The sequence below is a fragment of the Chlorocebus sabaeus genome, chromosome 21 (assembly GCF_047675955.1).
Source record: "Chlorocebus sabaeus isolate Y175 chromosome 21, mChlSab1.0.hap1, whole genome shotgun sequence".
In the NCBI taxonomy this organism is placed as follows: domain Eukaryota; kingdom Metazoa; phylum Chordata; class Mammalia; order Primates; family Cercopithecidae; genus Chlorocebus; species Chlorocebus sabaeus.
The window spans coordinates 11,096,062-11,123,580 of record NC_132924.1 but is presented as its reverse complement, the minus strand read 5'-3'; the positions used below and the strand labels follow the sequence as shown (position 1 = coordinate 11,123,580).

General features: G+C 43.8%; 1 protein-coding gene across 16 annotated transcripts in view; it reads right to left on the bottom strand.

Moving 5' to 3' along the window:
* GRB10 (growth factor receptor bound protein 10) overlaps positions 1-27,519 on the bottom strand; it is a 203,281-nt gene that overhangs the window by 146,536 nt on the left and 29,226 nt on the right. For 6 of the 16 annotated variants that reach the window (XM_073008846.1, XM_007981315.3, XM_073008848.1 and 3 more), the window contains one exon: positions 20,387-20,556. The exons of 5 other annotated variants lie outside the window; for them this stretch is intronic. Coding sequence is in view for 2 of the 11 variants with exons in the window: in XM_073008848.1 (XP_072864949.1) it covers positions 20,387-20,556 (170 nt within the window). In the remaining 9 variants the exon portion in view is untranslated. Of the gene's footprint in view, positions 1-15,389; positions 15,475-20,386; positions 20,557-27,519 lie in introns of those variants that run through there. 5 more of the 16 variants (XM_037988302.2, XM_037988304.2, XM_007981311.3 and 2 more) reach the window with 2 other exon arrangements.

The window sequence follows — 27,519 nt, the reverse complement described above, 5'->3', positions numbered from 1 at the left end:
ATCCTGTAAAGTTCTGCAAGCAAGTTGGCTAAGACTTAAAGGGGATGATTTAGGTTCTTCTGTCGGTTGAACATTAAAATGAAAGCACACAGATGCAGGGCCAGAATGTGGGCCCATGTGTCTGAATAACAGGGTTTCCTTAAAAAAATTGATCTGCTATTCAATGAAAAATTGTAAAGAGCTCTAAAAAGTTTATGAAAATCCTACCTTGTGGTCAAACTAATTAAAACTAATAAAAACTAATTAAAACTAGATAGATTTATAAAATGTCATTAAAAAGTAGCTTTAGCACTAAAGATGCATTAATACAAACATGAAATTTGGTTTTCTCTTTTGAAAAAGATTTTATATAATATTGTGACAATGAAAGATTTTTTGTTTGCCTTTTGAGTAAACTACAGGTGGAAAAAAAAAAAAACTGGAAGAGAAAGAACAAAAAACAAAAGAAAAAGCCATCCTAAAATTCATATGGCTTCTCAAGGGACCTGAACAGCCAAAACAATCTTGAAAAAGAACAACATGGAGAACTCACATTTCCTGATTTCAAAACTTACTAACGGCTGGGCATGGTCACTCACGCCTGTAAACCTAGCACTTGGGAGACCGAAGCAGGCGGATCACTTGAGGTCAAGAGTTCAAAATCAGCCTGGTCAACATGGTGAAACCTCATCTCTACTAAAACTACAAAAATAAGCCAGGTGTGGTGGTACGTGCCTGTAATCCCAGCTACTTGGGAGCCTGAGGCAGGAGAATTGCTTGAACCTGGGAGGTGGAGGTTGCAGCGGGCCAGAGATTGCGCCACTGTACTCCAGCCTGGGCAACAGAGCCAAACGTCATCTCACAAAACAAAACACAACAAAACAAAACAAAACAAACAATAACAAAAGAACTTACTACCAGGCAACAGTGATCAAAACAGTCTGGTAATAACATAAGAACTAACATACACCAAAGGAATAAAACAGAGAGCCCAGAAATAAATCCTCACATATATGATCAACTGATTTTCAATAAGGATGCCAAGACCGTTCGCTGAGGAAAAGACAGTCTTTTCAACAAATGAATGGTTCTGGAGGCTGAGTGTGGTGCCTCATGCCTGTAATCCCCACACTTTGGGAGGCAGAGACAGGTGGATTGCTTGAGCCCAGGAGTTTGAGAACAGCCTGAACAACATGGTGAAACCCTGCCTCTAAAAAAATTAGCCAGGCATGGTCATGTGCACTGCAGTCCCAGCTAATTGGGAGGCTGAGGCAGGAGGATCAATTAAGCCCAGGGATTGAAGATGCAGTGAGCTGTGATAACGCCACTACACTCCAGCCAGGGCAACAGTGAGACTGTTTCAAAAAACTAAAAATAAAATAACAAATTTTTTTTAAACGGTCCTAGGAAAACTGGACATCAGCATGCAACAAAATGAAGCTGGACTCTAAACTTACACCATAAGCAAAAAGTAACTCAAAATGTATGAAAGACCTAAACGTAAGAGCTAAAACTATAAAACTCTTAGAAGTAAAGACAGGGAAAAATCTTGAAGACATTAAATATGACAATGATTTCTCAGATACGACACCAAAGGTGCAGGCAAAAGAAAAAATAAACTGGGCTTCACCAAAATTCAAAATGTTTGTGCATCAAAGGACGCTATCAAAAGATTGTAAAGATGACACATAGAACGGGAAAAAATACTTACGAAGCATTTATCTGATAAGTGATTAAAACCCAGAATACATAAATGATATGGTTTGGCTCTGTCCCCACCCAAATCTCATGTTGAACTGTAATCTCCAGCATTGGAGAGGGGGCCTGATGGGAGATGACTGGATCACGGGGGTGGTTTTTAATGGCGTAACGCCATCCCCCTAGTGCTATCTCATGATAAAGTTCTCATGGGATCTGACTGTTTAAAAAAGTGTGTAGTACCTCCCTCTTCACTCTTTCTCCTGCTCCAGCCACGTAAGATGAGCCTCCTTCCTCTTCCACCATGAGTCTAAGTTCCCTGAGGCCTCCCCAGCCATGTTTCCTGTACAGCCTGTGAAACTGTGAGTCAATTAAACCTCTCTTCTTTATAAGTTACCTAGTCTCAGGTAGTTCTTTATAGTGATATAAGAATAGACTAGGCAGGGTATGGTGGCTCACACCTGTAATCCCAACACCTCGGGAGGCCGAGGCAGGCGGATCACCTGAGGTCAGGAGTTCAAGATCAGCCTGGCCAACATGGTGAAACCCCATTTCTACTAAATATATAAAAATTAGCCAGGCATGGAGGCGGGCATCTGTAATCCCAGCTACTCAGGAGGCTGAAGCAGGAGAATCGCTTGAACCCAGAGATGGAGGTTGCAGTGAGCCGAGATCATGCCATTGCACTCCAGCCTGGGCGACAAGAGCAAAACTTGATCTCAAAAAAAAAAAAAAAAAAAAAAGAAAACAGACAACTACAATAAAGAATGCCTACAACTCAACAACAAAAACCATAAGCAACCTAATTTAAACAGGCATAAAGGGCTTGAATAGACATTTCTCCAAAGAAGATATACAAATGGCTATAAAGCACATGAAAAGGTCCTCAACATCACTAGTCATTGCAGAAATGCAAATCAGAACTGCAACAAGATACCACCTGACACCTATTAGGATGATTGATATAAAAAATAATAACCACAAGTATTGGTGAGGATGTGGAGAAACTGGAACCCCTGAGCACTGCTGGTAGGCATGCAAAATGGTGTTGCTGCAGTTGAAAACAATATGGTGATTCCTCAAAAACATTAAACATAGAATTAACATATGATCCACTTCTAAGCATATAATAGCAACTCCACTTCTAAGCATATAATACAAACTAATCAAAAGAAGAGGCTCAGGTACTTCTACACCCACGTTCACAGCAGCATTCTTCACAATAGCCAAAAGGTGGAAGCAACCCAAGTGTCTACTGAATTAATGGATAATTCATCAATAGACAAACAAAATGTGGTATATACATACCTGGAATGTTAAGGGACACGGTCTCCCTCTGTCACTCAGGCTGGAGAGCAGTGGTGTGATCAAAGCTCGTTGCAGCCTCAAATTCATGGGCTCATGCAAACCTTAGCCTCCCAGGCAGCTGCGACTTATGGGACCAGAGGAGTTCACCACCATGCCCAGCTAAAAAGCTCACTTCTGAACATCCTACAGTTATACAACTGTATAATCTACTGTGGTAGTGTAAAGAGTTCAGATTCTAAATCATCAGCTGATTTATCAAAATATGTGATTCATATTCACAGATAACGAGGAATAGTTTTATAAGCCAGTAGATAGATAGCAGCTTTATGTCTATAATAACTAATGCCTTTCTCATTAACCGATGTCAGATGATTAAGAAATTGTATCAATATCTGTTGTCTTTTTGCTTCCCTTGATTAAAAAGGCCTACTAACAAGTTTGGCTTGCTGTGTTAGTTTCACATTGTCCTTTTAATGTTGAAGGTTAAACCCTCCTTTGCAAGATTACTATTATAAATAATGTATTAAAATCTGTTTATTTTAATTAATGAAAATTTAAATAATCTTCATGATAAAGCTTAAACTTCTTTATTAGACTATAGTTGAGAAAAATCATTCAGGCAGAGTCAAAAGTTTACTCATTCTAAAGTCAACATTTTTCTTAACAATGCCAATATTTGCACTTCTGGATCCAGCAGCTGAAGTTGAAGGTCTTTGTTTTTCTGATTATATGGGTTGTTTTTTGTTATTCCACGTTAGGGCAACTTGTACTAGTTAAATTAAAATGATACAATTGTCATAAACTTCAAAATGTTGCACCCAATAACACTTTCTCTGAAAAGTACACTGCGTGTTCCTAACTGAAATCTAGAGTCTGGCAGACTATAGATGATACTCTTAAGCCCTCACCTCACAGTTAATTGCAAATTATGTTTACGTTGATTTAAAACGTAGAGCGTTTACCCTCCCATCTGAAAAGACAGTCAAATGGACATCTTCTAACGCAATGCCAGTAAGCAGGTGACCAAATGACACATCTGTGACCAATCCATGCTCACCCTGTCTATCCCACATGGTACATGGCTTATCACACATGGCAACATGCTAAGTGCACACTAAGAACCCATACAATCCACTCTCATATTTCCTTTTCTGTTCTATTGTGTTTATTAAAAACGCTTTTCATGACCTACTAACTTGATTTCCAGACCTGATAACAGGTTGAAACCCACAGTTTGAAAATAGGGCAGGGCTGTGTTTGGGCTTGTGGTCAACATCGGGGTCACCAACTTCAGTTGGAGGGCCCGCTCCTTCACGTTCCCTCCCACGCCAGCCCCTTCACACCCAAGTGCTGCCCAGGGCACAGAGAGGCTGGCACACTGGCCTTGCCCTTTCTATTCTCTCTTCACCCCTCAGTCCTCACTCCTCTCCTCCCTGGCTCAGAAGAGCCAGAAACGTTCCCAGCAAGCACCACAGCTCTTATGCCACCTCTTCCTGTGACTCCCTCTCTTAGAAAACACAGCTCATCTGCTTAAAGGAACGTAGCCAGACCGGGAACTGCGTGAGGCTGGAGGGAAAGTCATGTGACTGCGCCACACGAATCCTTTGTTATTTAGCCACAAATCCAAAATGTGCATTTAACACTACTAGAACATTCTACGGCATTCCTTAGGAAATCTACATTGGATGTGTGTTTCAGACTTTCTCCTCTCTCCCCCAGAAAGCTGGCCCCCACTTGCAAGACACTCAGATGACAGTCACGTGTCTGCCACACCTGACCCATTCACGTGGCACACCATTCTAGCTCATCGCCCTGGTGTATCTTCTCCATGGCAACAACCACTTCCTGACAGCTTCACTTTTGAGACAGCCACAAACCCCATCGTGTTCAAGAACTCAGCCTTGTTCCCTGCTATACCCAGAACAGCACATAGTAAGAGGGACCCAAGAAAGATTTGCTGACTAATAAGGGTAAGTTGTATAATTAATGATGATCAGGTTAAATAATAAAATTCAATTTAAAATTTAAAATTTTAGAAAGACGTTTTGAATCTTAAATCATCATAGAGCTGTTTTGTTAAAAGCTATACCTTCCATAAAAGCCAGAGGATCCTACTCTTTATTAAGAAAAATATAATTGAATAATGTTCACGGTATATTAAAATAATCACATGTAGAATGGAAAACAATATTTACATTCTAAGCCATAATAAAAACATAAAAAGAAACTAATAATTCTTTAAACATCAAAGAGAAAATAGATGAAGACACATTTATTCAAAACCCAAACAATTTGCAACAGAAGAGAGAAGACATAGTAGTAAATGTCAGTCATCCAATTCTCCTTTTCAAAATAATAGTCAAAACTATTCTGATGAAAAAAAAAAAATTCCCAAGGCAAATAGAAAAGCTTTAAAAAGGGAGCTAAAAAAGAAAAAGACAGAATGGGCAGATATAAAAACCAAACACAATGAAAACAAAATAAAAGCAATGGTAGCAATGATAGCCCAGTGTCACTCGAGGCAAAGAAATAATAATCCAAATATTAAAAAGCATTGATAAAAGCATAATTGATAATGAATAAAAACAGTAGTAGGCCTTTATCCTCCAAAGAGCAAAATATCAAAATACATAGATCTAAAATTAGAAGCAAGTTTAATAAAAAGTTTACACTTCAATAAAAAGCTTACATTAAAAACAAAAACTATGAGACTCTCAAGGAGAAAACGAGGAAAACTAGTTGTTGCAGATGTCCTATATAATAAACACACAGGTTTACTATATAGGACAAAGAAATAAAATTGGAATAATGGGTAATGAGAAGGCATTAATTGATATTTATGAAAAACAGGCATTTGCAAATATTTATAAACATTTGCAAAATTATTATTTTTAAAAAATACTAAACCACAAAGAAAAGTAGTGCATTTTACAAAAATGCAAAGCTCTCTGGAGTTACAGAACATACGGCCCCAGTGAAAAACCTGTTACACGCTGCCTCCTCCCAGCCTGCATGCAGCTACAGACAGGACTCCAAATGTCCAGCACTGAGACAGGGACCATAGGCCAGTGTGCCAAGGGGATCCATGCTACAGCCAAATACAAGAAAACCAGAAATTAGTAACATGTGTTAAAAAAAAAAAAAAAAAAAAAACTAAGGCACTTGAAAATTAAAAACAAGCTCTGGCCTAAATAAATGGTTCAAGGAGGAAATAAAGATACAATACAGTCCTAGACAATTAGGACAATGCACACCCCCATGTGTCAAGACAAATAAAGTGAAGCAAGAGAAATAAAAGAAGAAAAACTCATACCATGAGACACTTGCATCTATAAGACAAAATAAATGAACACCAACCCATCCATCTTGAACCAGAAAGAGGGAAATACAGTCAAAAACAAATTGGAAAGCAAAGCATGACAAAATTTATTAAAATCCAAGAAATATAATAAACAACAAATCTCTTAAATGTATAGTCAAGAAAAACATACAAAATTTTAAACAATGAAATACAATGATTTTTGATCATACAGTAATTTTATGCGCACCAGTAAAGACACAAATTTTGAACATTACTGAAATGTTAATTTTTACAAAAAAAAGTACATACCCAAATCAGAACCAACTAAAGTAAAAACACTTAAAATATAAACAGTGAAGATGAAATTGAGTAAAACCCAAACTCCATCCAGCTACCAACATAAAGAAAGTGAATGGACTTGGATGGAAGAACGAATCAATGACCATAATTTGTCAAGGGAAGGAAAGAAAGATTCTGAAGCACCAGTTAATAGCAGGCATTTGGCTCAGGGCTTTTTATGTATTTGTCTATGTGTAAACACACACACACACACACACAGAGCATCCACTCCCACTGATCACAACGTGAAAATAAAGTGCTGAGATGAAGGCCCAAGGGCTGGTGATGGGACTCAACGAAGGAGACAGAGCTCAGTCCAGGAGTCCATACTCTTAACCAGGATCCTACAGTCCTAGGGTTTTCAAATGATGGTCCCTGGACATACAGCATGGGCATCACCTGGGGGCTTGTTAACATACAAATTCTGGAGCCCAGACCCTGACCTACTAAACCAGAAACTCAGTGGAGGGGGTGGGGTCCCATAACATGTGTTTCCGCAAGCCCCTGGGTGATTCTACTGCTGACCTAGTCCCAACTACTGGACTGCACATTACATCACTAGGGGGAGAGGGGAAGACTCCGCATGCCCAGGCTGCATCCCAGACCATGGAAAATGATGGGGAGGGGTGGGGGGCAATACTATTATAAGCTCCTTAGGTGTTTCCAAAGATAAGCACCACTACTCATCTCTTTTCTGTAAATTGCTATTCATTTCTATGATGTTTGCAGGGGAAAAATATTGGGGAAAAAATTGAGCAACGCTTTGAAGAATCATATCCCACTTCCTGGGGGCTGGGAAAGGGGAACCTGTTGCTACTACGCTGCTTGAAGTAAAAACTATACTTCGTTCCTCAAAATGCCCTAACTGAATCCTAAGTACTAGATCCCTAACTAAAAGCTGTGCCTGTTCTGCTTTCTGTCTTTAAAAAAAAAAAAAACTCTTGGGTTTTTAGTCTATGCAAATACGAAGAATGCCTTTTAGAACACCAATTTCCGCTTTTCTTCCACAATGCATTGATGGCAGAAAGGGGAGAAGGCACAGATTCAAGAGCTATTTTAATTATCTGAAGCAAAGCATGACCTCATTGCTTCCAACTGCACATTATTAGGTACAAGGGTCTATATGTGACCATAAGTATGAGGATGACCTTTGATTTTTTATTCTCAGCAGTTTGAAAAAGACTTGTGTGGCATATTCTATTCAAGCATCTACAGTTCCTTCCACTTCAGTAGTCTGGTCAGCCTCCCGACAGAAAAGAGTAATTTTTTAAAACAATATATGATCTTGAATCTGTTTCAATGGCTTTGAAGTGTAAGTGCGGGTCAGAGCACGCAGTTCTGCTAAGCACAGCGCCACTTTACGGTGGCCACATCCCTACTGTCATTTGTGGGAAGCATCAAGTCCCCTCAACAAACCTGTGCAGAGACACTAGCACCATCCCCACTCAACCGAGAAAGAATCCAGGTAACTTGGCCAGCAGTCACTCCTGCTGCACAGCTGCATAGTTAATATTGAAATCTGCTCTCCGCAAATCCAGAGCCCGAGTCCTGAAGGACAGCACAGAACCCCAACAGCAAGATCCTACTCAGGAAAACCGGGAGAGGCCGACACCAGAAACTAATTTTCACTTTCTAGGCACCCTCACCACTAGTACTGGTGTCTGAGAAGGTCTTCCCTTTTGCCGTGCTGTGGTCCACACACAGACACGAAGGCCCAGGTAGGACTGTTAATGCAGTGATTCAACTGATTTGAGACCCAGAAAGTCAAGAGAAAACCTGAGCAAAGGTAACCACAGAAAACAGCCTAGGCTATCCACAGGCAGAAGGTCCTCGAATCCTTCCACCCTAAAAGCCTCACCAGAGGAAAACACCAGTCTTTTAGCCCTGAAAAGAGGAGGGGTGATGAAGGCCACCTCCACATGCAGCCATCTCAAGCCGCATTCACCAAGAGTGGATACCCCTGCTCTGTGGTAGGCGTATGCAGAGAAGAGGAACTCATGTGCGCAAAGAAGTCTAGGCACACTGTGGAACAGGTCAGAGTACTGCCTCAATCGTACAGATTAGGACGCAGGCGCTGCAACACCACGACCACAGGACCTCATGGAAAAGAAAAGAAACCGCATGGAACCATTACAGGCCACAGGCCTGCTGTCAAAGAAAAGGACAGCAGAGAGGGAGCAGTATCAGGTGCTACAGAGATCAAAGCATGCTACCTTTACGCACCCCGGGAATATTGGTGTGGAGAAGGATGGGGAGAGAAGAATAAACATTACACAGCTGAGCACTGAACAAGGTAAGAGTTGGAGCACCAACACCCCATGCAGTTAAAAGTTCATGTATAATTTTTTACTCCCCAAAAACTTATCTATTAATGACCTACTGTTGACCAGAAGCTTTCTCAGTAACATAAAGTCATTAGCACACATTTTGTATGTCATATATGTATTACATAGTGTATTCTTAGAATAAAGTAAGCTCTTTGGGAGCACTTCCAGCTTCACTAGTATGGGTTCCCTGTTTTATTCAAAGTTTACGGTATTGTATTAAACATGAAAAATACGTAAGACCCACGAGAGGTCACTTTTTAATGCAATGAGCAATTTACTGGGAAGGGAGCTTCTCACATGGAGATGATTAGCATCACATGGCATTTTAAGTGTATACTTGTAATATTTGAGCTCACAGCAACAGTGGAATTATCACAGTAGTACAGTAATTATTTCATGACTATGAAATTAAGTGCAGCATGTACTACAGTTAATTCTATGCAGTGATGATTTCATACTGCACCTTCATGGTTTTTTTTACATTTCTGTCAACAAATGGCTCCATGTATGGTCTGTGTTTGTGTAAGTTTTGACAAACTTTAACTTTTTTATAATGGATTTGTATATATTTTACAGTAACAGCCGAGTCTTCTATATATATTCTATGCATTCATGACATAACCTTTTCTTAATTTTTTTTGGTATTTCTAGGCTATGTTGTAAGATTTTTCAAACTGTTGCAAATCTCCAAAAAATTTTCTAGTAATTACTGAAAAAAACTCCACATATAAATAGACTTACACAGTTCAAATCCATGTTGTTCAAGGGTCAACTGTAATTTTAAATTTGCAATGCATATTACTTAAATGTAGATTTAAAATTGAGTTCCTTTTAAAAGAACTTATTTTTCTCTGATATATTAATATTTTTCTAAATTTATTAAAGATTTGTTTCTACCTTTGGAGTCCTTGATACTTGAATTTTACAAATTCTTACAAATTACTGAATACCTTTGGCTGTCTTCCAAGGAATAGATCTTTGTACATTTAAACTATAAAAAGAGAAACAAAAATTAAGAGACCAAATCAATTAAGACAAAGAGGGGAACCATTACCATGACAATACATTACCAACTACACCCCCACTGGTCCGGAAGCACCGGCTTCCTTTGGGAATGGATAAAGCCAATAGGAAGGAAAAGCAAAACCACTCAGATGTGTCTTTGCTACCTAAAATTACTGAATTTCATAACTGTTGGGAAAACGGCCAGAACTTTATCCGAAAAACAAAAGATGCTCTATAAAACAGCCCTTGGATTTAAACACTTTATAAACTAAATGCGCTCCAAAGTCATTCCAATCAACACTAGATGGCAAACCACTTTTCCCTATAATAAAAACCACATAACTCATAGAAGACGTCTTTTCACCTAAAGAAAACTTTTTAAAGGCCTCAAAAAATTAATCACACTTTCTAGACGCTAAAGTAGTTCATCACACTTTCTAGACGCTAAGGTAAGCTCTCTGGCTAAATCAGGAAATACTGAAGATAGTGGCATCAGATCTTAACCTCATTCTTTTGGCAAATCTTGAACAAGGCCTGTGATTCGCTCTCTTCCCCATCAGGCCCGAGAGTCCAGTATCTGAGCTGTAAGGACACCGTCCTCGGTGCCGCTGAGAGTGGGACGTGGCAGTGTGAAACCACACAAGCTCCAGAGGGAGCCTGGTTTCTACCAAGGAAGAGATAAGTTGTACACATGGTTCCCAACTTGACAATGGTTCAACTCAGGATTTTTCGTCTTTATGATGGGTTGATGAGGATGTAACCCCATTTTTAGTTGAGAATCTCCTTACAACTTACCACTGGGTTATAGTTTCTACTGAAGGCTTGTCAATTTTGCACTATCAAAAAGCCAAAAACACAAACCATTATTAAAACAAAAAATTAAAATTAAAAGAGTCAAACCATCATTAAATCAGGCACCATCTACTGTGTTGCCAGTGCTGAATGCATTTTCAACTTAAGACATTTGTGTCTTATGATGGGTCTTTCAGGACGGAACCCTGTAAACCGAGGAGCGACTTCTTTTCTTTTATACCTAAGACTGGGACTCTAACGAAACAAGGGTGGAGTGGGCACCCTCTGGTGACACTGCCAGACCTAGGAACTGTGTGGACTTCTGTGAGGGCCTTTTCACAGCAGCACTAGAGAAGATAATGGCAATCACCAAAAACACTACCTGCAGACCGTCCCTGCTGTGCTGCAAATCTTCATTCACCCTCAGCCACTCACTTTCTCCACAAAAGAGGCTTTCTGTCTACTGCCCTAAACCTCCCGCCCCCACCCTTTCCAGGGCAGCATCCCCAAACCCCTTCCTGCAGAACACCTGTATCACTTCAGGGCCTGCCCACCACCCAGTCTCTGCCCGCCGGGCCTCCAGTCCCCAAGGCTCCCCTGGCCTGTCCCTGCGTGAGCCATTCTGTGCTCTCGCCTCCATTCATGACCTCTTCCTGCCCATGTCCTCCCTCCTTTGGGCCCATGAACATTTCTGTGCATTTCTACTTCAGGAGGGAAGGAAGGGAGGGAGCAAAGGGATGTTTCTCTTAACCATGTCCTCCTCTAGCTCTAGCGCTTTCTCTCTCTGCATCCTTCTGCAAGTGTTGACAAAGCATGTTTGAAACCCACTGCCTCGCACCCCTCGAATCAGCAGTCTCTCCGAAGCCCCAGTTTCTGCAGCGAAATTCTCTCGAAACTTATTTGAAGCATCAAGAGTTTCCCTCACGGTCTCTTCTCACTCTCACCCTCATGGTCGCTGTTGGTGGGTACCACAATGAGGAAGCCAGGCTAAGGAGAGACACGCGACTTATCCCTGAGCCTGGAGCCCAGACACAGTAGTTGAACTTGGCCTGGGGCTGGGATTCCTGCTTTTGAGGAGGAAACCCGCAAAGCACAGCCAGTCCCCACCGTTCCCTCCCAATCCGCAAACCAGAAGGCTCTTACAGTCAAACAAGTTCAGGTTTTCTATGAAGTCAAACGTTTTCCTTTCTTCCAGTGCTTCTTTGAGCCTTTAATCTAGCAAGGCAGCTCTCAAGAGGAAAAGTGGGGTGAAGCATTTTCAAAGATGGTTTTACCCTCTCTCCTTTGGGATTTTTCTTCCTCCACCCTCCTTCTCCATTTCACCCCCAGAGCTGACTGGGCAGGCACCCACCACACTCACTGTGAGGGCTCTGCTCCAATGCTGAGAAATGGCATGCAAGCATGCAGCAGGGCAGCTCCATGGGACCCCAGCTTCTCTGCTGAAAATAGGCTGCCTGGGAGGAGAGAAGCTGAGAAACCAGTTAGCAGAATTCTGCACCTAGACCTTGGTGGATGCTCATGGGAGAAGCGGTGCATTCTGAATCTAGCAGGTGGGAGGCATGAAAGAAAAGCGGACTGGAGACCTCTGGCCTGGGCAAGTAGAAGGAGGGCATCTCCAGGCACTGAGATGGGAAAGGTGTGGGAGATGATGAATGGGCAGGATGCATGTGCGCAGGTGGGAAATTCTAGAAGGCAGGACGCATGCACAGGTGGGATTCCAGAAGGCAGGAAGCATGGATGCAGGTAGGAAATCACAGAAGGCAGGACACATGCGTGCACGTGGTAAATTCTAGAAGGTAGGACGCACGCATGCAGGTGGAAAATTCCAGAGGGCAGGATTGTTCTCATCCCCGCCGGCTGATGCTAGTGACACCGTTATTTCAGGATGGGGAGGGAGTGGATCTGCTCTAACAACTGAACATAATCACTCACCCCTCCCCCATCTTTAACGGGTCCTGTGGATTCAGATTAATTAAGGAAGCCCTAGGTACGGGTTTTCCTCCTCTCTGCCTAGCACCCTGGAGGAGGCCCCATGGCCCATGACGGAGCAGCCATGTGCTGGTGTTAGAGATGGACATCAGACAGTGCACACCTGCCTGCACCCTGCCTGCTGCAGGTCAAGTACCACGCAGATGGACACGAGTGGGCACCACAACAGCCGGGGAGGGCATCATGGCAGATGTGAGAGTTGAGCTCGGGACAGTGGTGGAAATTAGGAGTGGAGAAAGGAGGTAGGAGAAACAGCATAACAAAACCAGAGGCGAAGGCACACAGAACAGGCTGGGAGAATGCAGAGAAAATCAGGGTACCAAGGATGGGGTCGGGGGTAAAAACAAGGCTTTGTGTAACACTTATGATGGGCCAGGTTCTCAGCTAAGCACTGACTTCCGTTTTCCTTCTCATTCTTCCTAACAATGTCACTGAGGAGGAGCCTGGGGCTCAGGAATGTAAGCAACCCCAGTGTTTAGCTGCTGTGGTGGAGACTGAGGCCTTGGGACCCGATAGTGCCCCGGGAATAGGGACCCGTTGGGGTAAAGGCCAATGATATCCATCTTGACCACAAAGACTCTGAAGTAAAACAATCAAGTTTCATAGAAAGAGTGAGACCCACATGTGCAAAATGTAACTTCTCTAATCCTCAAAACAGGGAAAAGCTACCAGGACATTTGTTTCCAAAAGGCCATAAGAAATCAGAACCTCTACTTTACAAAGAGGTGCTACATTAACAGACATATTAAATAAAAACTCTTGTTCTCTCACCTATAAAAGGGTGGAATGGGTCTAGACTCTACAATCTACAGGATGCCAAAATTTGTCAAACTCAAATGGTCTAGATGTTTACAAATACGTTAGTCAATTTTATATAAAATGTTGATTTTTTTTTTTTTTTTTTTTTTTTTTGAGATGGAGTTTCACTCTGTCTGTCATCCAGGCTGGAGTGCAGTGGTGCGATCTTGGCTCATTGCAACCTCCACCTCCCAGGTTCAAGCGATTCTCCTGCCTCAGCCTCCAGAGTAGCTGGGATTACAGGCACTCACCACCATGCCCAGCTAATTTTTGAATTTTTAGTAGAAACAGGGTTTCATCATGTTGGCCAGGCTGATCTCAAACACCTGACCTCTCAGGTGATCCACCCACCTCGGCCTCCCAAAGTGCTGGGATTACAGGCATGAGTCACCATGCCTGGCCAAAATTTGGACTGTTATAAAATTCTTTAATGTATAATTATAAAATAAAATTTTAAATAATTTTGCTTTGATAAAAATAGATTTTTTTTCTACTGGTTTTCTTCTACTCTGGCCACATTCATCCTATATCACCAGAGCTTCTATAAATAACCTCCAGGAGTTTTTCTTAGAAACTTTGTATAATTTGCAGAATTTGTCACTTTCAAAGCATTTTTCTTCCATTGGTTCTAAACACTGCAATAACTAGGTAATCATCATCTAATGCAATCATCTACATCAATCATGCCCACTCTGGACCCCTAGTCATCAACTCGTTGGTCTATGAAGTAATCCATCAAAATGACCATTAACAGTACAAAGAGAGGGCACCTTTGAAATGTTACCCTCTTCTCTCCTCCATCCCATCTTCAGGCCCACAGCTCTATTACTTCTGAAAGCATGAAATGCTTTAAATGTAGGTATTCAAGCAGAGTTTGTACTTCTTATCATAAATCTCATCGCATGTTATTACATTCTTCCATCTTCCTTTAATTGAAACTGTAACTTAAAAAAAATTAATCTTCTTTTCAACTTAGGACAGACTGTAACAGCCTGTTGATCCTGCTACTCCCTTGGTGAGATTGCTGCCAGGCTGGCCCCACTCTCCCGGGTGGGGGCAAAGAAAAAAGAAGAACCTATTTCATGAAGACAGTTGGAATGTCTGGCCTGCAGATTGTCTACAGAAGCACAGAGAAGCCCTCCGGCAGCTCTCCGTGGGAAAGCACCCTAAAACCAGCTCCCTCTCAACCTCAGGAACTGAATTCTCTTGGGAGCTGCCAAGGCAGCAAGTTCTTTGCAAATTTTATCTTCTTTTTTTAATCATAAATTTCAAGGATGACCATAAGCAACATCTTGGTCGACTCTGCTCTCACCACTCATATATAAAACCTTTCTGAAAAGTTGAGTTAACTTCAAATGCTGGACAAAGACCAAAATAAATAAAATGAAAGGGGCTTTCCTGCACCATTTCTTGTCTTCCACCTAAGCAGGTGCGCACACGGAAGAGATATCCAACGGCTGCCATTCTCCCTCCATTTCAGGGCGATCCTGTTCAATAGAAGCTCCAATGATCACAGCACACGTTGAGCCTGCCGAGAGTCTCTCTTAGGGCAAGACAAGTAGAAGTGCTAGGGAACGCAGTCCCACAATTCTAATAACCAACCGCAGAGAGAACCATATAGATGAGTATCACGCTTAGGTTTCCCACGCCCACCCCCATCTGTGAAGTCAAACAGCCTGTTGTCAATACCAGAAGAGACAAGTTTGTACATCACAAAAGATACGCAAGTCCCCAATCTAATTATGCCAGCCACTTTAGAAGGAGAGCAAAGATAGCAGACACTATGGGCAACAAATTACCCTAGGTCTCAGTATCAAGCCTGCACTCATCTCCTGGGTCCCAAAATAACTCACCAACGGTCAGAAGGATGGATGGGCCCTTCCAAATCACAGCCTGGGCTGTCTGAGGACAGCTCTCCCAGGAATCATCTCTACCCACCTATGACGAGAATGGAGTCAATAAATAAGGGTACACTCTGAGGGTCCACAGTGGCTTGCTTGGCCCCCAAGCCTGCAAATCAGACTCGCCCAGAATTAATGAAGGCAGTGACCCACGGGGACCGAGAGCTCACTGACCTATGAGAGAGGCGCCACGCCCCGGCCTTGGCTTGCCTTGGACACTGCCCTCCTCACCACTCCTACCCCTCTGTATCAGGCCAGAGCTCAGACTCCAGGTAGACCCACAGCCATGTCCAAACCAGATGCCCAGGACCTCAGCAGGAAGGAATCCAATCCAGAAAGAAAGAAAAAAGGAAGGACACCGCTTTCCTAGAAGCCTAGAAAGAAGTTCAGATACTGAAAGAAAGCAATCTACAGAAGCTGTGTCTGAAACAGCAAAAACCTGGAAACAAGCCAAATGTCCATCAAGAAGTGGATGAATGAGCCAACTGGGATGCATCTATACAATGGAACACTACTCAGCATTAAAAAGGAGTGAACTATTGATAGACGAATCTCAAAATAAACAGCCAGAGGCCAGATAAAATAAATTGGTTCCTTTATGCAACACTCTAGGAAATGTAAGCAATCTATACTGAGAGAAAACAGATCAGTGAAAGGGTGGGAAAGAACTGCAAAGGGGCACCGGGAAGTGTGGGAAGTGATGAATATTTTCATTACCTTGGTTACTTGATGATGGTTTCACATATGTCAAAATGCATCCATTTGCACATTTTAAATATGTGCAGTTTATTCTGCTCAATGTATTATATCTAAATTGAGCTGGTTAAAAAAAAGAATGAAAACAATTTGGGGGCAGGAGGATATCAAGGAATTTGGTGTGACCAAGAACAAGTGGAGTGATTCTCCTTATTTGTGGTACAGTTAAGGGCTTTAAAGTCACCTCAAACACTGAATTACTGAATGGTGAGTCTTTGGCCCTAGGGGAAATACAGAGTTAGGTTTCTATGAGCTGATCACATTTTCAACAACCAATCGATACGTAACCTCATTATATGTGTTTCCGTTTAAAGACACTTTACTTAAATAAACTGTTGAGATATCTCGCTGGTTGATCAAGGATGCCAAGGGGCATGAATGACGCCTGACCCAAGCTTCCCAGCACAGTCCAGTGAGGAGAAGTTCACACAAAACCACAAAGTCAGGGTGTGCAGGTTAAGTGCCCCAAGTGAGGCAGAAACAAGACAATAAGAACTCCACAGAAGAATGCGAGAGGGCTCTCCTATGCGGAGGACAGTGAAGCAAAGTTATTAGGGGGGAAAAATAAGGGGCTACAAAAATAGAAAAGGATAAATAGAACCAGGGAGGCTCAAGTTACAGAAGCCAAAAGTTGAGAGGATGTCAAAAAAGGAAGGCTGAGGCAACATCAAGGTACATAAGAGTTTCTGAAAGAACTTTCCTTCGGGAAAGGCTATGGGACCTTGAGGAGCAAAACGGTTGTGTGGCACAACTGTAGAAGTTTCCTGCCCTTGGAAAGAGAAAGGCGAAAGGCATACCATTCTTGGTTAGTTTCTGAAAGTTTTTTAGTTCAAACTCTCCTATAAATGGGAAAGAACCATGCATCGGAGCATCTGGGCAGGGAAATGGTCTCTACCCTTAGCCAAGCTCTGTGTCGCTAAGGTAGATTGGTGTCATGATGAGCCCTCCCCTGACTGCATCCCAAGGGTAAGCAGGGCCATGAGAGTTGCCCTCCTGTGTGAGTAAGAGCCCAGCAAGAGCTGTAGCATCGCAGCTGGGCCGGTCTCCAAGGGCCATGAGCAGGAGGCAGAGCTCCTTCCTTGAGGCCGAGCCCTGCAAGGCAGAAGCTGCTGCATGCGCACTGAGTTTGGGGATGTGATGCTTTGAACCCCAGGAAACCCTTAAAACTTCTCCCATGAGAACAAGACAAGTAACCAAAAATGGGGACAGAGGAAAGCTAAGCTATGCTCCCCAAGGAATCAGGAATGAGGGAAACACTCGGAGGTCTCTTTGGGCCCAAGAGCTAATGAATAGACACTGAGACCATTAGGACCATTTGCATATTTCTGCCTCTCCCTCCTTGACCCCAAAACAAACAGGGCTGGCTTTTAGAGGCAGTGAGCAGTGAAGAATGGTAGGAGGGGTGCCCTGAGGGCCCAGCTGATTCTCGCAAGTCTAGTGCCAAGGCCGTCACTACAGGGTCTGGGATTCCCACCTCAGGCCCCATCACATCCAGGCCTGGGTGCCTTCATCTAGACACTCTGCAAACTGAAGTCTACTCTGACAATAACTAGTTCTTCTCAGACTCTATTATTTTGTTTTGTAGCATCTTTCTGAAACCCCAGGGGATTGGGCTTCAACTGTTAGGTCAAGCAAAACGTGAGCTCTTAATAGGATATCTTTCTACCAGAAATACATTCCTTGCAGGCAGGAGCTGGGGCCATCTTGTGACCATGTTGCCCCAGCACTTGGACAGTGCCAGGTACCAAATGGGTGCGCACGTTCACTTGATGGACACGGGGGAGCCCATCTGAGAGTCCCAAGTCAAGGAAAGGTTTCATGGCTTACGAAGTTTGGAAACTACTTCCCAGAGCACTCCCTGGAAGGCCATGCCTCATTCAATACCTGTTGACCCCTCGAGGGACTCAAACTTGTCAAATGGGGCCACAGATGGCCACAGACTGAGTGTCTCCCTCCTGGAGGACGGAGGAGACACCCCACCGAGTGGAGCCACCACACAGGTGGACCTGCTCCATAAGCTGCCAGTGATCATCAGATTTCAAGCCAAAAACACAAAGACTAAGTTGGAAACGAAGTTTTGTTTCAATGCCATGTTCATGCCTAGCAGTCCCTAATCAGGCAATTGGAATGGAGAGGCTGGGAAGGAGAGTTCCCTTTGAATGACATGGCCAGTAAGAAAAGGCTGGAAGCGCAAGGCTGTCAGGTGATCCAGGAAGTGGGCGCTGGGGCTGATGAAAGATGGCTTTTTGCCATTTTCAGATATGTCTCTTCATCACTGTAAAGCCTTGCCAGAAAGAAAACTCGTCCCAAATCTCGAGGAATCTGAGCATCACTCAGAACAAATCTACGTCACCAATGAAGGATCTTGGGCAATGCACAAAGGGGCAGGAGGGTCCGAGAAGGGCAACCACCTGCCTGTGAGCATGGCATTCCCTGACGCAGCATCGCAGGGCCACCTTCCTGCAGCTCACACACCTGCCTGATGGTTCAGGCACTGCACATCATCTGCAATGAGCAAGAGGCAAGACGAGGGACCCAGCTGCCCTAGAGCCCTGCCCTGGGTCTCAGGCATGGAAGGGTCTGTAGAGCTACCACCGGTCACAAAGAGGTGGCTTTTTCTCTAATCCATTCTGAGATAGGGAGGTCTGCTACCTTCACTTACCTACGCTGTGAGGAGGAGGGCAAAGGACCTGTTTTACAAAAGACAGTCCATCCCAACAGCACAGCCCACTTCCCCGGCAAGGCAGTGGATGTTGGGGGAGGTCACAGTTCATGCATGACCAGGGCGGGAGCTGCAGGAGGCTCCAGCTCCCCCTCCTCACTGGCGCCAGGACCCTCTCTATGCAGAGGCACAGACTCTCAGATAAAAAGCAACGGCAGTTGCTGTCTGGCGAGAAGAAGGAAAATGTCCACATGCGCACCTTTTGAATTTAGAAGGGGATGTGTAAAATGTCACTCAGCATGTAACACAAAGCTAACACAAGGCAGACATTTGGGAAAAGACAGCCCAGAAACTTCCTACCAAGGGTGTGGATATGAGGGAAAGTGACCGGGAGGACCCAGGTCCCCCAGCCTCCCTTCAGGCCTTTGACCTGGGCTGAACTGTGTTCCCAAACATTCCTGTGTTAAGCCCTAACCCCCAGCACTTCAGAATGTGACTGTATTTGGAGACAGAGTCTTTACAGAGGTCACTAAGTTAAAACCGGGTCACAAAGGTGGGCCCTAATCCAATACAACTGGTGTCCTTACAGGACACAGACAGGTCCAGAGGGAAGAGCAGGTGAGGACACTGCGAGAAGACAGCCATCTGCAAGCCCAGGAGAGAGGCCTCAGGAGGAACCAACTCAGCTGTCACCTTGACCTCAGACTTCCAGCCTCCAGAACTGGAAGAAAACAAGCTTCTGCTGTGTAGCCAGCCAGTCTGCGGGATACTGCGGGGAAGCCCGAGCTAACAGCATCCTCTCCTCTGCAGGCAAAGGCTCCGGCAGGTCTGTGCGCTAAAGCCATTCTGGCCTCAGCTCCCTGCCTACCTGCAGCTACCATCTCGGACCTGCCAACGGCACTGTAAGAATCCCTTACCCAGGGCCGACCACGACAAACAGAAGGTCCATTCCCAGAAAGGGCCACCTGAGGCTGACATGCCGAGGGAAGGCAAGGGTGCCAACACTGCCCTGGGTCTCCGTTAGTTACGGGGTCCCCAATCTCAGTGTTGACTGAGGCAGGGGCACACTAACACACACATCAGCAACAAAGCACGGGTCAAGACCCTCCCGCACTGTGTTCTAGCCCACCTTCAGAACAACAGCTACCAACTCCTGAGGCTCACGAGGGGCGCCAAGAGTGACCCAGGAGGCAGGCAGCATTACCCCCACCGCATGGAAGGGCAGAGGGAGACCGGTGAGGCCCAGAGGCATGCCCGCAAGGAGAGTCTGCACAGCGCAGCTCTGCTGCAGCCCAGGCCCTCCCGTCCCTACCCGACTCAGTCCGGTGTTCCCAGGCAGAGCTGAGTCAAGGAGGAGAGGGAGAGAGAGGACAGAGATGGGAGACTCCCTTTGGGAACCTTGGAATAAAGGTTCTAGTATCAGGCCTCTACCTACGGTGACACGCATTCACTGACCACCTTAATCAATACTGCAGAGGCGACTCTCCTGCAAAGAAAGGTGCTAGTGACTAGTGTCACGCATAGGGCTTACCTGTCAGGAGTTGGCTCCGCAGCGCTGTCTGCTGGAGCAACCACCCTGGCTTCACTGAGAGGACCCAGGTGAGGACGTGGCTGCCGGTCACTGGGCTGCTGGTCACCGAGCCGCCAGTCACTGGGCCTGTGGCTGCTGCTTCCTGTTCAGCATTATGGTCAGCGCCAAAGCTGGAAAGTCAAAGGGGCCATCACTGAACTTCCATAGAATTTATACAAATGAACTTAGAATTTATATTCTGAGCCCAGGAATAAAACTTTTAAAACAGACATGAAAGAATATTTTTCTCCAAGAAGATCATTTAAAAGAGTGTTCCGAAGAACAAAACAAGGACGTGACTCCATAAGATGTAGGTTTCCAGACGCCACGTGATGCCCAGAGACAGAGGACAGAGGGAAGATGCCCTGGGCTCTCCGCTTTGCCCACACATCTCTGTGTCTCCAAAGCACACTGCCTCCAAGGCAGGCGGGGTACAAAGCACACAGACCTTTGCCCTCTAGCAAGGCAAAGTTCCCTAGAATTCACTTCGGGCCCAGGTCAGGGTCTTCCCAGGCTACAACCCTTCAGTCTACCCAGCAGAGACCTGCCTCCATGTTAGACCCAGTCCCAGCCCACAGTGCCTGCTACTGTTCTCAGCAGAGACCCTGCTGGGCACTCTGCATGGCACACATGTGTTCCACGAGAGGGGTGCAGAGCAGGCAGACCTAGGGATCCAATTCTGGCTCTGATCTTTGATTCATCATTCAAGTCCTATGAACTGAGAGCTCAAGGCATGGAGCCTTCAGTTCACAGGTGTGTTCCAGGTGTGGAGAAGAGGGTGGAGACCAATTCAAACCACTGCCGGAGGAGACTCTGTAGTGACTTGGGCAACTCACTGGTCTTCCCAGGCTCTGGTCCCACTGCAGAGCATGGGGATGAAACCCACCTCACTGAGGATTTTAATACCCTGCATTGGAATGCCACTGGATTTCAACATGTTTAAATGAAACACAGAGAATGACTTAGCAGTGTGACTGGTATGCAGCAAGGGTCCCATCCAGGATCCTCCTATCGCTGTTGTGCTGGAGGAGGTCCCCTGCCTACAACGTGGGTGCTCTCAACGGATCCCTCCATGAAGGAGTCAGAAGCTACATTTTCCTAATTGTTAAATAATGATGAAAATGAAACCTGCCCCTGCCTCTTACCTAACATCAAGAAGTCCTGGGCCCAGAAATAAGAAGACTAGTGCGCAACTATAGTCATCAAATGGCTGTTTTTTAAAACAGGTCCTGCTGAACATGCTTGCTAAGAATCCAGGTTCCAGAGAGTCTTGGTTCATCTCCAGATGCCACCCCTTAGCGGCTGATGTCTGGGCAAATTATTGAGTCATTGGGACTCAGTGTTCCCAGCTATAAAATCAGCATGAAAATAGTATCTCTCTCACGGAGCTTTTATTAGGATTAAATGAGCTAATGCATGTAAAGGCTTAGGACAGGGTCTAACGTATAGCAAATGTTAAACAAATGTATAGTTATCATTAACTACAACACGCCAAATAATCCTCCCATCTTGAGGTGTGAAACACACCAGCCACCTGCAAGCTATGAAGCTTGCCAATGTTTACAGGGTATGCTGGTCTTTTTAGGACCAAAAGGGGAGATATATGATACACGATTATGAGACTGATCAAAGTGGAACATCACCTGCCTACGCACAAGCATTTTATTAAGGGTATCTGCTTTAACCCTTTCAAAGAATTTGGAAGTTTGGAAAGTATCAAGATGACTGTGTCGACTAGAATATTTCTAAGTTCTAGTAACTTAATGACTACAAGATAAGAAAAAAGGGTGCATGGTCAAACAGGTATACGGTCTGTAACATGGCAATGGGAACACTGGGGAATGGACTTCGGGTCACCGTCACAACAGTATATGAATCACCCCTAATTCTCATATCCTGATGTGTGTCCCATCTCTAGAGAGCCCAATCTTTTCCTCAATTCTGATTCAAATGCCCAGGACCACTTCCTAATGCATCTTCAGGCGTGTGGCTTCAAACGTAAGGACATGTGCTTGAAAGGTTTGCTTTTTCTCATGGGCACGATAAATTAAATACATCATTGAGGTAAAGTAAAATATACTTGTCTTATCAAACCCATCACCACTTCATCCATTTTTGTCCACTTTCTAGGAAGTTGATGTTAGTCTTTACAGTTGACAAAATAAAGACAACATGATCTTTGAACCTGATAAACTGAAGAGTTAGTAAGATACAATACCTCCTCAATAACCTCAGTGCTCGCCCATCAACACACAGGGGAAAGCCTGCTGCAAACACAACCTCTCGGCTCTGTTTACAGTGGCCTCATCTGGCACCGACACCCAGACCACCAACACCCCGAGAGCAGACCAGCACGCTTCACACGCTGACCCGGACCACTGGACAGAAGTTACAGAGTCTAAAGGGCTCACTCAGCTATTTCCCTATCAGTCAGGAGAGATTTCTTAAGCAGTTTCCCGTTAGATATGACTTAAACTTGAGATCTTAAAGAATATATTAACCTGGGGAAAAACAAATAATGTCTTAACTTACTTTCAAAATATCCCAGATACAAAGGGCCTTTTGATTTCTGTTTAGTATCTTTGCTATCTTCCAAAAATTCCTGAGCTAATATAAAGTTTTCCTTCTGTCTAGCTTTCTCACACTAAATATTTAGAGTAATAACAGTGACTATTTAGACACTCAACAAATCCTAACTTTCATGACGAGGGTGTTCAGCCTGTTCAGCCACAGAGCTCCGGAGTGAAGTCTAGGCCTTCTCAGAAGGGGACAGAATACTTTTAGTTAAAAAAAAAAAAAAAAAAAAAAATTAAGCTCCGTATTGTACTGATATCAGAGACTTAAAGACGACTGTGTTTTCCCAGAGTAAGAGGGTGCTTATGAAGACAAATTGAGAAATATGTAAACAGAATGGAATTAAAAGGAACATTTCTAAAAAGTAATTATAAAATGTCAGAATGCTATTGCCAGGACCTGTGGACAGCTTAAAGCTGAAACAACAATTAACTATGAAATACAGGCCAGGCACAGTGGCTCAGGCCTGTAATCCTGACAATTTGGGAAGCCAAGGCTAGAGGACTGCTTGAGCTCAGGAGTTCGAGACCAGTTATGGCAACATAGTGTGACACTGTTTCTACAAATAAAAACCTTTTTTTAAAAATTAGCTGAGTGTGGTGGTGGGTGCCTGTAGTCCCAGCTACTCAGGAGGCTGAGGTGAGAGGATTGCTTGAGCCCAGGAAGTAAAGGCTGCAATGAACTGAGATCACACCAATGCACTCCAACCTGGGTGACAGAGTGAGACTCTGCCTCAAAAAAAAACAAAGCCAAACTTCACACCACTTTTATCAGATGTGTCTTCTGGCATCTTCATTCGGTAATGCAAATCCAGCAGCCACAGCTCCTTTCCTGGTAAAGATGATAGAACAGGAGGCCCACAGAAGCGGGCAGCAGATGGAAGCAAAAACAGAAACCATCCCACCTCGTTGCCAACATCATCCCTCAGCACCTATGGCGGACCGGTTCCAGGACCCCAGAAACACCAAAATCCATCAGAGGATGCTCCAGTCCCTGTTATAAAATGGCGTATCATTTGGATATGACCTACACACTTCCATTCACTTTAAAACATTTCCAGATTAATTGCAATACCTGACACTACGTAAATGCTATGTAAATAGCTTTTATGCTGCATTGTTTTGATTTGAATTATTTGTTTTATTGTTGTATTGGATTGTTTGGGGGAGTGAATACTTTTATCCATGATTAGTTGAATCCAAGGATGTGGAACCCACAGATGTACAAGCTGTGAAATAGGAGAGCTGCTGTACTTTCAAATCACCAAACATACAGAAAGGCTCAGCAGCAACTCAGCTGCCAGAGACCCATTCATCTGGCCCAATTCTAGGAAGGCCCTTCTTCCCTCACTAACCTGTCCACCAGCAGACACCAGGAGAGGGCCATAGAGACAGTGAATGGCCAGGGGGCAGAGCACGGACACCCCAGGAGCAGCTTCTGAACTGCCACCATCAGTGAAACCAACAAAACTTAGCCAAAATGTGTAAACAGGCCCAGATTCCACCTGGGTCTCAATTTCAGGGTCAAGCAGGACCAACAGGCCCAATAATCCTTAGGGCAGGGCCTCCAGGAGCTACCAGCCGAGCAAGCACAAAGATGGGTTAGCCAGAGAGCGTGCTTCCCCCTACGGCCATGCAGGCCAGAAGCACACGGAGGTCAGAGGCCGCCTACCTGAAAGAGGCAGCACACTGCTCTAAAACTAGCCAAAGGCCAGCAGAGTGGAGAGAGGCAGCGGAGGACACATGCACAGAACAGCGACTGAGCAGAAAATCTACAGAAAAGACCACACTCACAATAGCTTACATACACAGGTATGCATATTTTAGGCTAGCCCTAAGAATAATCTTATACAAACCATAAAATATTACAGCACTTACTTAGGAGATATAAAAATACCTAAATGAATGGAAACACGCTAAGTTCTCAAATGGAAAGATTAAACATCATAAGGATTAATTCTCTTAAAAGTAATATAAATATCCAAAACAACTTTATAAATGAAATGCAGTATGTATCTATCTAAATTCAAGCAGTTTTTTCTTAGAACCAGTGGAATAATCCTAAAACTAACAAAATAAGTGGGTAAGATGGCCAATCACAGAGCATTAAGGGAGAATTACTTATCATTTAGTAAAATGCACCCTAAAACAAAAGTAGTTAAAACAGTGTGTACTTGGCACAAAAATACACGCCACCGTTCATCCAGAAGAGTCAAATCTGCAAACACAAACATGAGTATTTTTATCATGGCACCACGTGCTACACAAGCTACACTGAAACAAGAGTGGGCACGTGTCTTCACTCCGTAACCGAGCATACAGGATCCCTGGGACTAGAATCCCAGGGCTCGCAGCCATTCCTGACTCTCCAGATGATGCCACCCAAGATGGTGGTAACAGCTATGATAACTGTGCTCAGGGCAATAGCAGCCACCCTTGATTGACAACCTATTACCTGCCAGAATCTTACCAAATGCTTTACAATCTCTCACAGGAGGGGCTTTTGAAGATCAAATTGAAGGCAGTAAAGGCCTGGGAGACACAAAATATAACATGCAAAGATTGGCGGTTTTTAATTAAGAACAACTAGATGTCAATCCTTTGAGGCAGCAGTGTTACCCCATTTTACAGATGCAGAACACAAGGCTAGGAGATAGTAATTATATGCCAAGGCCACACAGTTATCAATGGCAGAACCAAGATGCAAGTCAACAGCTATCACATAGTTTGTGATAGTTTGTGATTTTAACAAAATATAATTTGTACGATAAGCCAAAAAAATAGAAAACTTTTGCAATAATTGTAAAGTTTCTCTTCATTTTGATTCTTTCAATCACTTGCTGGAACAGATTTTTCATTTCCTTTTGGGGAAAAGAAACTCTACAAGAGTGAGCCTGAAATCCAAAGCACAGAAGAAAGCAGAATTTCTTTTAAAATCCCCTGCATGCCAGAAATTAAAGATTTTAGTGATGAGATATAAATAAGGAACCCCCTTAACCTGAAAAAAGGCATCTATCCAAAACTTCCAGCAGGCAAGTGGCACACATAATGAAGAAGCACAAATGACTAAAATTAGGGCCAGAAAGCTCACAATGGCAGTATCAGCCATAACTGTTCTAGGGGTCTAGAAAATGTAGTGAAGTAAGAAACAGAAACAAGGCGTAAATGTTGAATTGAAAAAGATTTTTAAAAACCATCTGATATGGTTTGGTTCTGTGTCCCCACCAAATCTCATGTCAAATTATAATCCCCAGTGTTGGAGGTGGAGCCTGGTGGAAGGTGTCTGGACCGTGGTGGTGGATCCTTCATGAATGGTTTAGCACCATCCTCGTGGTGCTGTTGTGATGGAGTTCTCACGAGACATGGTTGTTTAAGTGTGTGGCACCTCCCCCCACCTCTCTTCCTCTTCCTCCAGCCATATAAAGCGTATCTGCTTCCCCCGTCGCCTTCCACCTTGATTGTAGGTTTCCTGAGGACTCCTCAGAAGCCGAGTAGATGCTGCCATGCTTCCTGTCCAGCCTGCAGAATCAGGAGTGAATTAAACCTCTTTTCTTTATGAATTACCCAGTCTCAAGTATTTCTTTATAGCAGTGCAAGAACAGACTAATACACTGTCACTATTTACAGATGAAATGTAAGACCATGCACTGCAAAATAATTAGAACCGATCTGAACGTTTAATAAGATTGAGATCCCAGAGCAAGCTATAAACCCTCCCCAGCCCTTCTGCACAGCAGCTCCAAGACACCTAGGAAGTCTAGTGGTGAAAATTATTTAATTCGCAGAAGCAATCAAAACAACACACTTAAGAATATACACGAGACCCTTTGAAGAAAATAAAAAATTTTTGAGGAACCCAAAAGAAGATCGGAAGGGTTAGAAACGCACCACCTCCTTTAAAGGGAAGCCCTCACATTGCTGACGGCCACTCCACCTCCACATTAGTGAGTTAAAGCAAAATCATCCCAAGGAAGGCTCTGTCTTCAAGGAACTCAGTTTGCTGATTTACAGATACAGGAACAGACATGTCCATCCACAGAATACGGTAAGAGAATGCAGCCAGAGGTGAATGATGACACATAAATTAAAAATAAGATCATGGATAGCTGGCAACTTACGCTCACTAAGATCCCACGGTCATATCCTCACCTCCCATATGTGCCTTAAGCATTACAAGAACTACTAAACTACTAAGAGATAGTACAGAAGAATAATGTTATAAAATCTGGGTGAGGAAGATCTTCATAAGATTCTTAACCTAGAAGCCATGAAGGAAAAACTAACTTCTGTTCATCAAAAGACCCTATAGACAAATCAAAAGACAGGCAAAAAGCCTTGGGACAAAATATTTCCATTACCACGCAGCCAACAATCTGCATTTAATCTCTTCTTTACTGAAATAAGAGATAGGAGACAAGCAGCCCAACATAAAAATGGGGAGAGGATAGAAACAAACAATTTGCAAAACAGACATGTGAAACACGCTAAACTTCACTAGGAACCAGGGAGACATAGACAAAC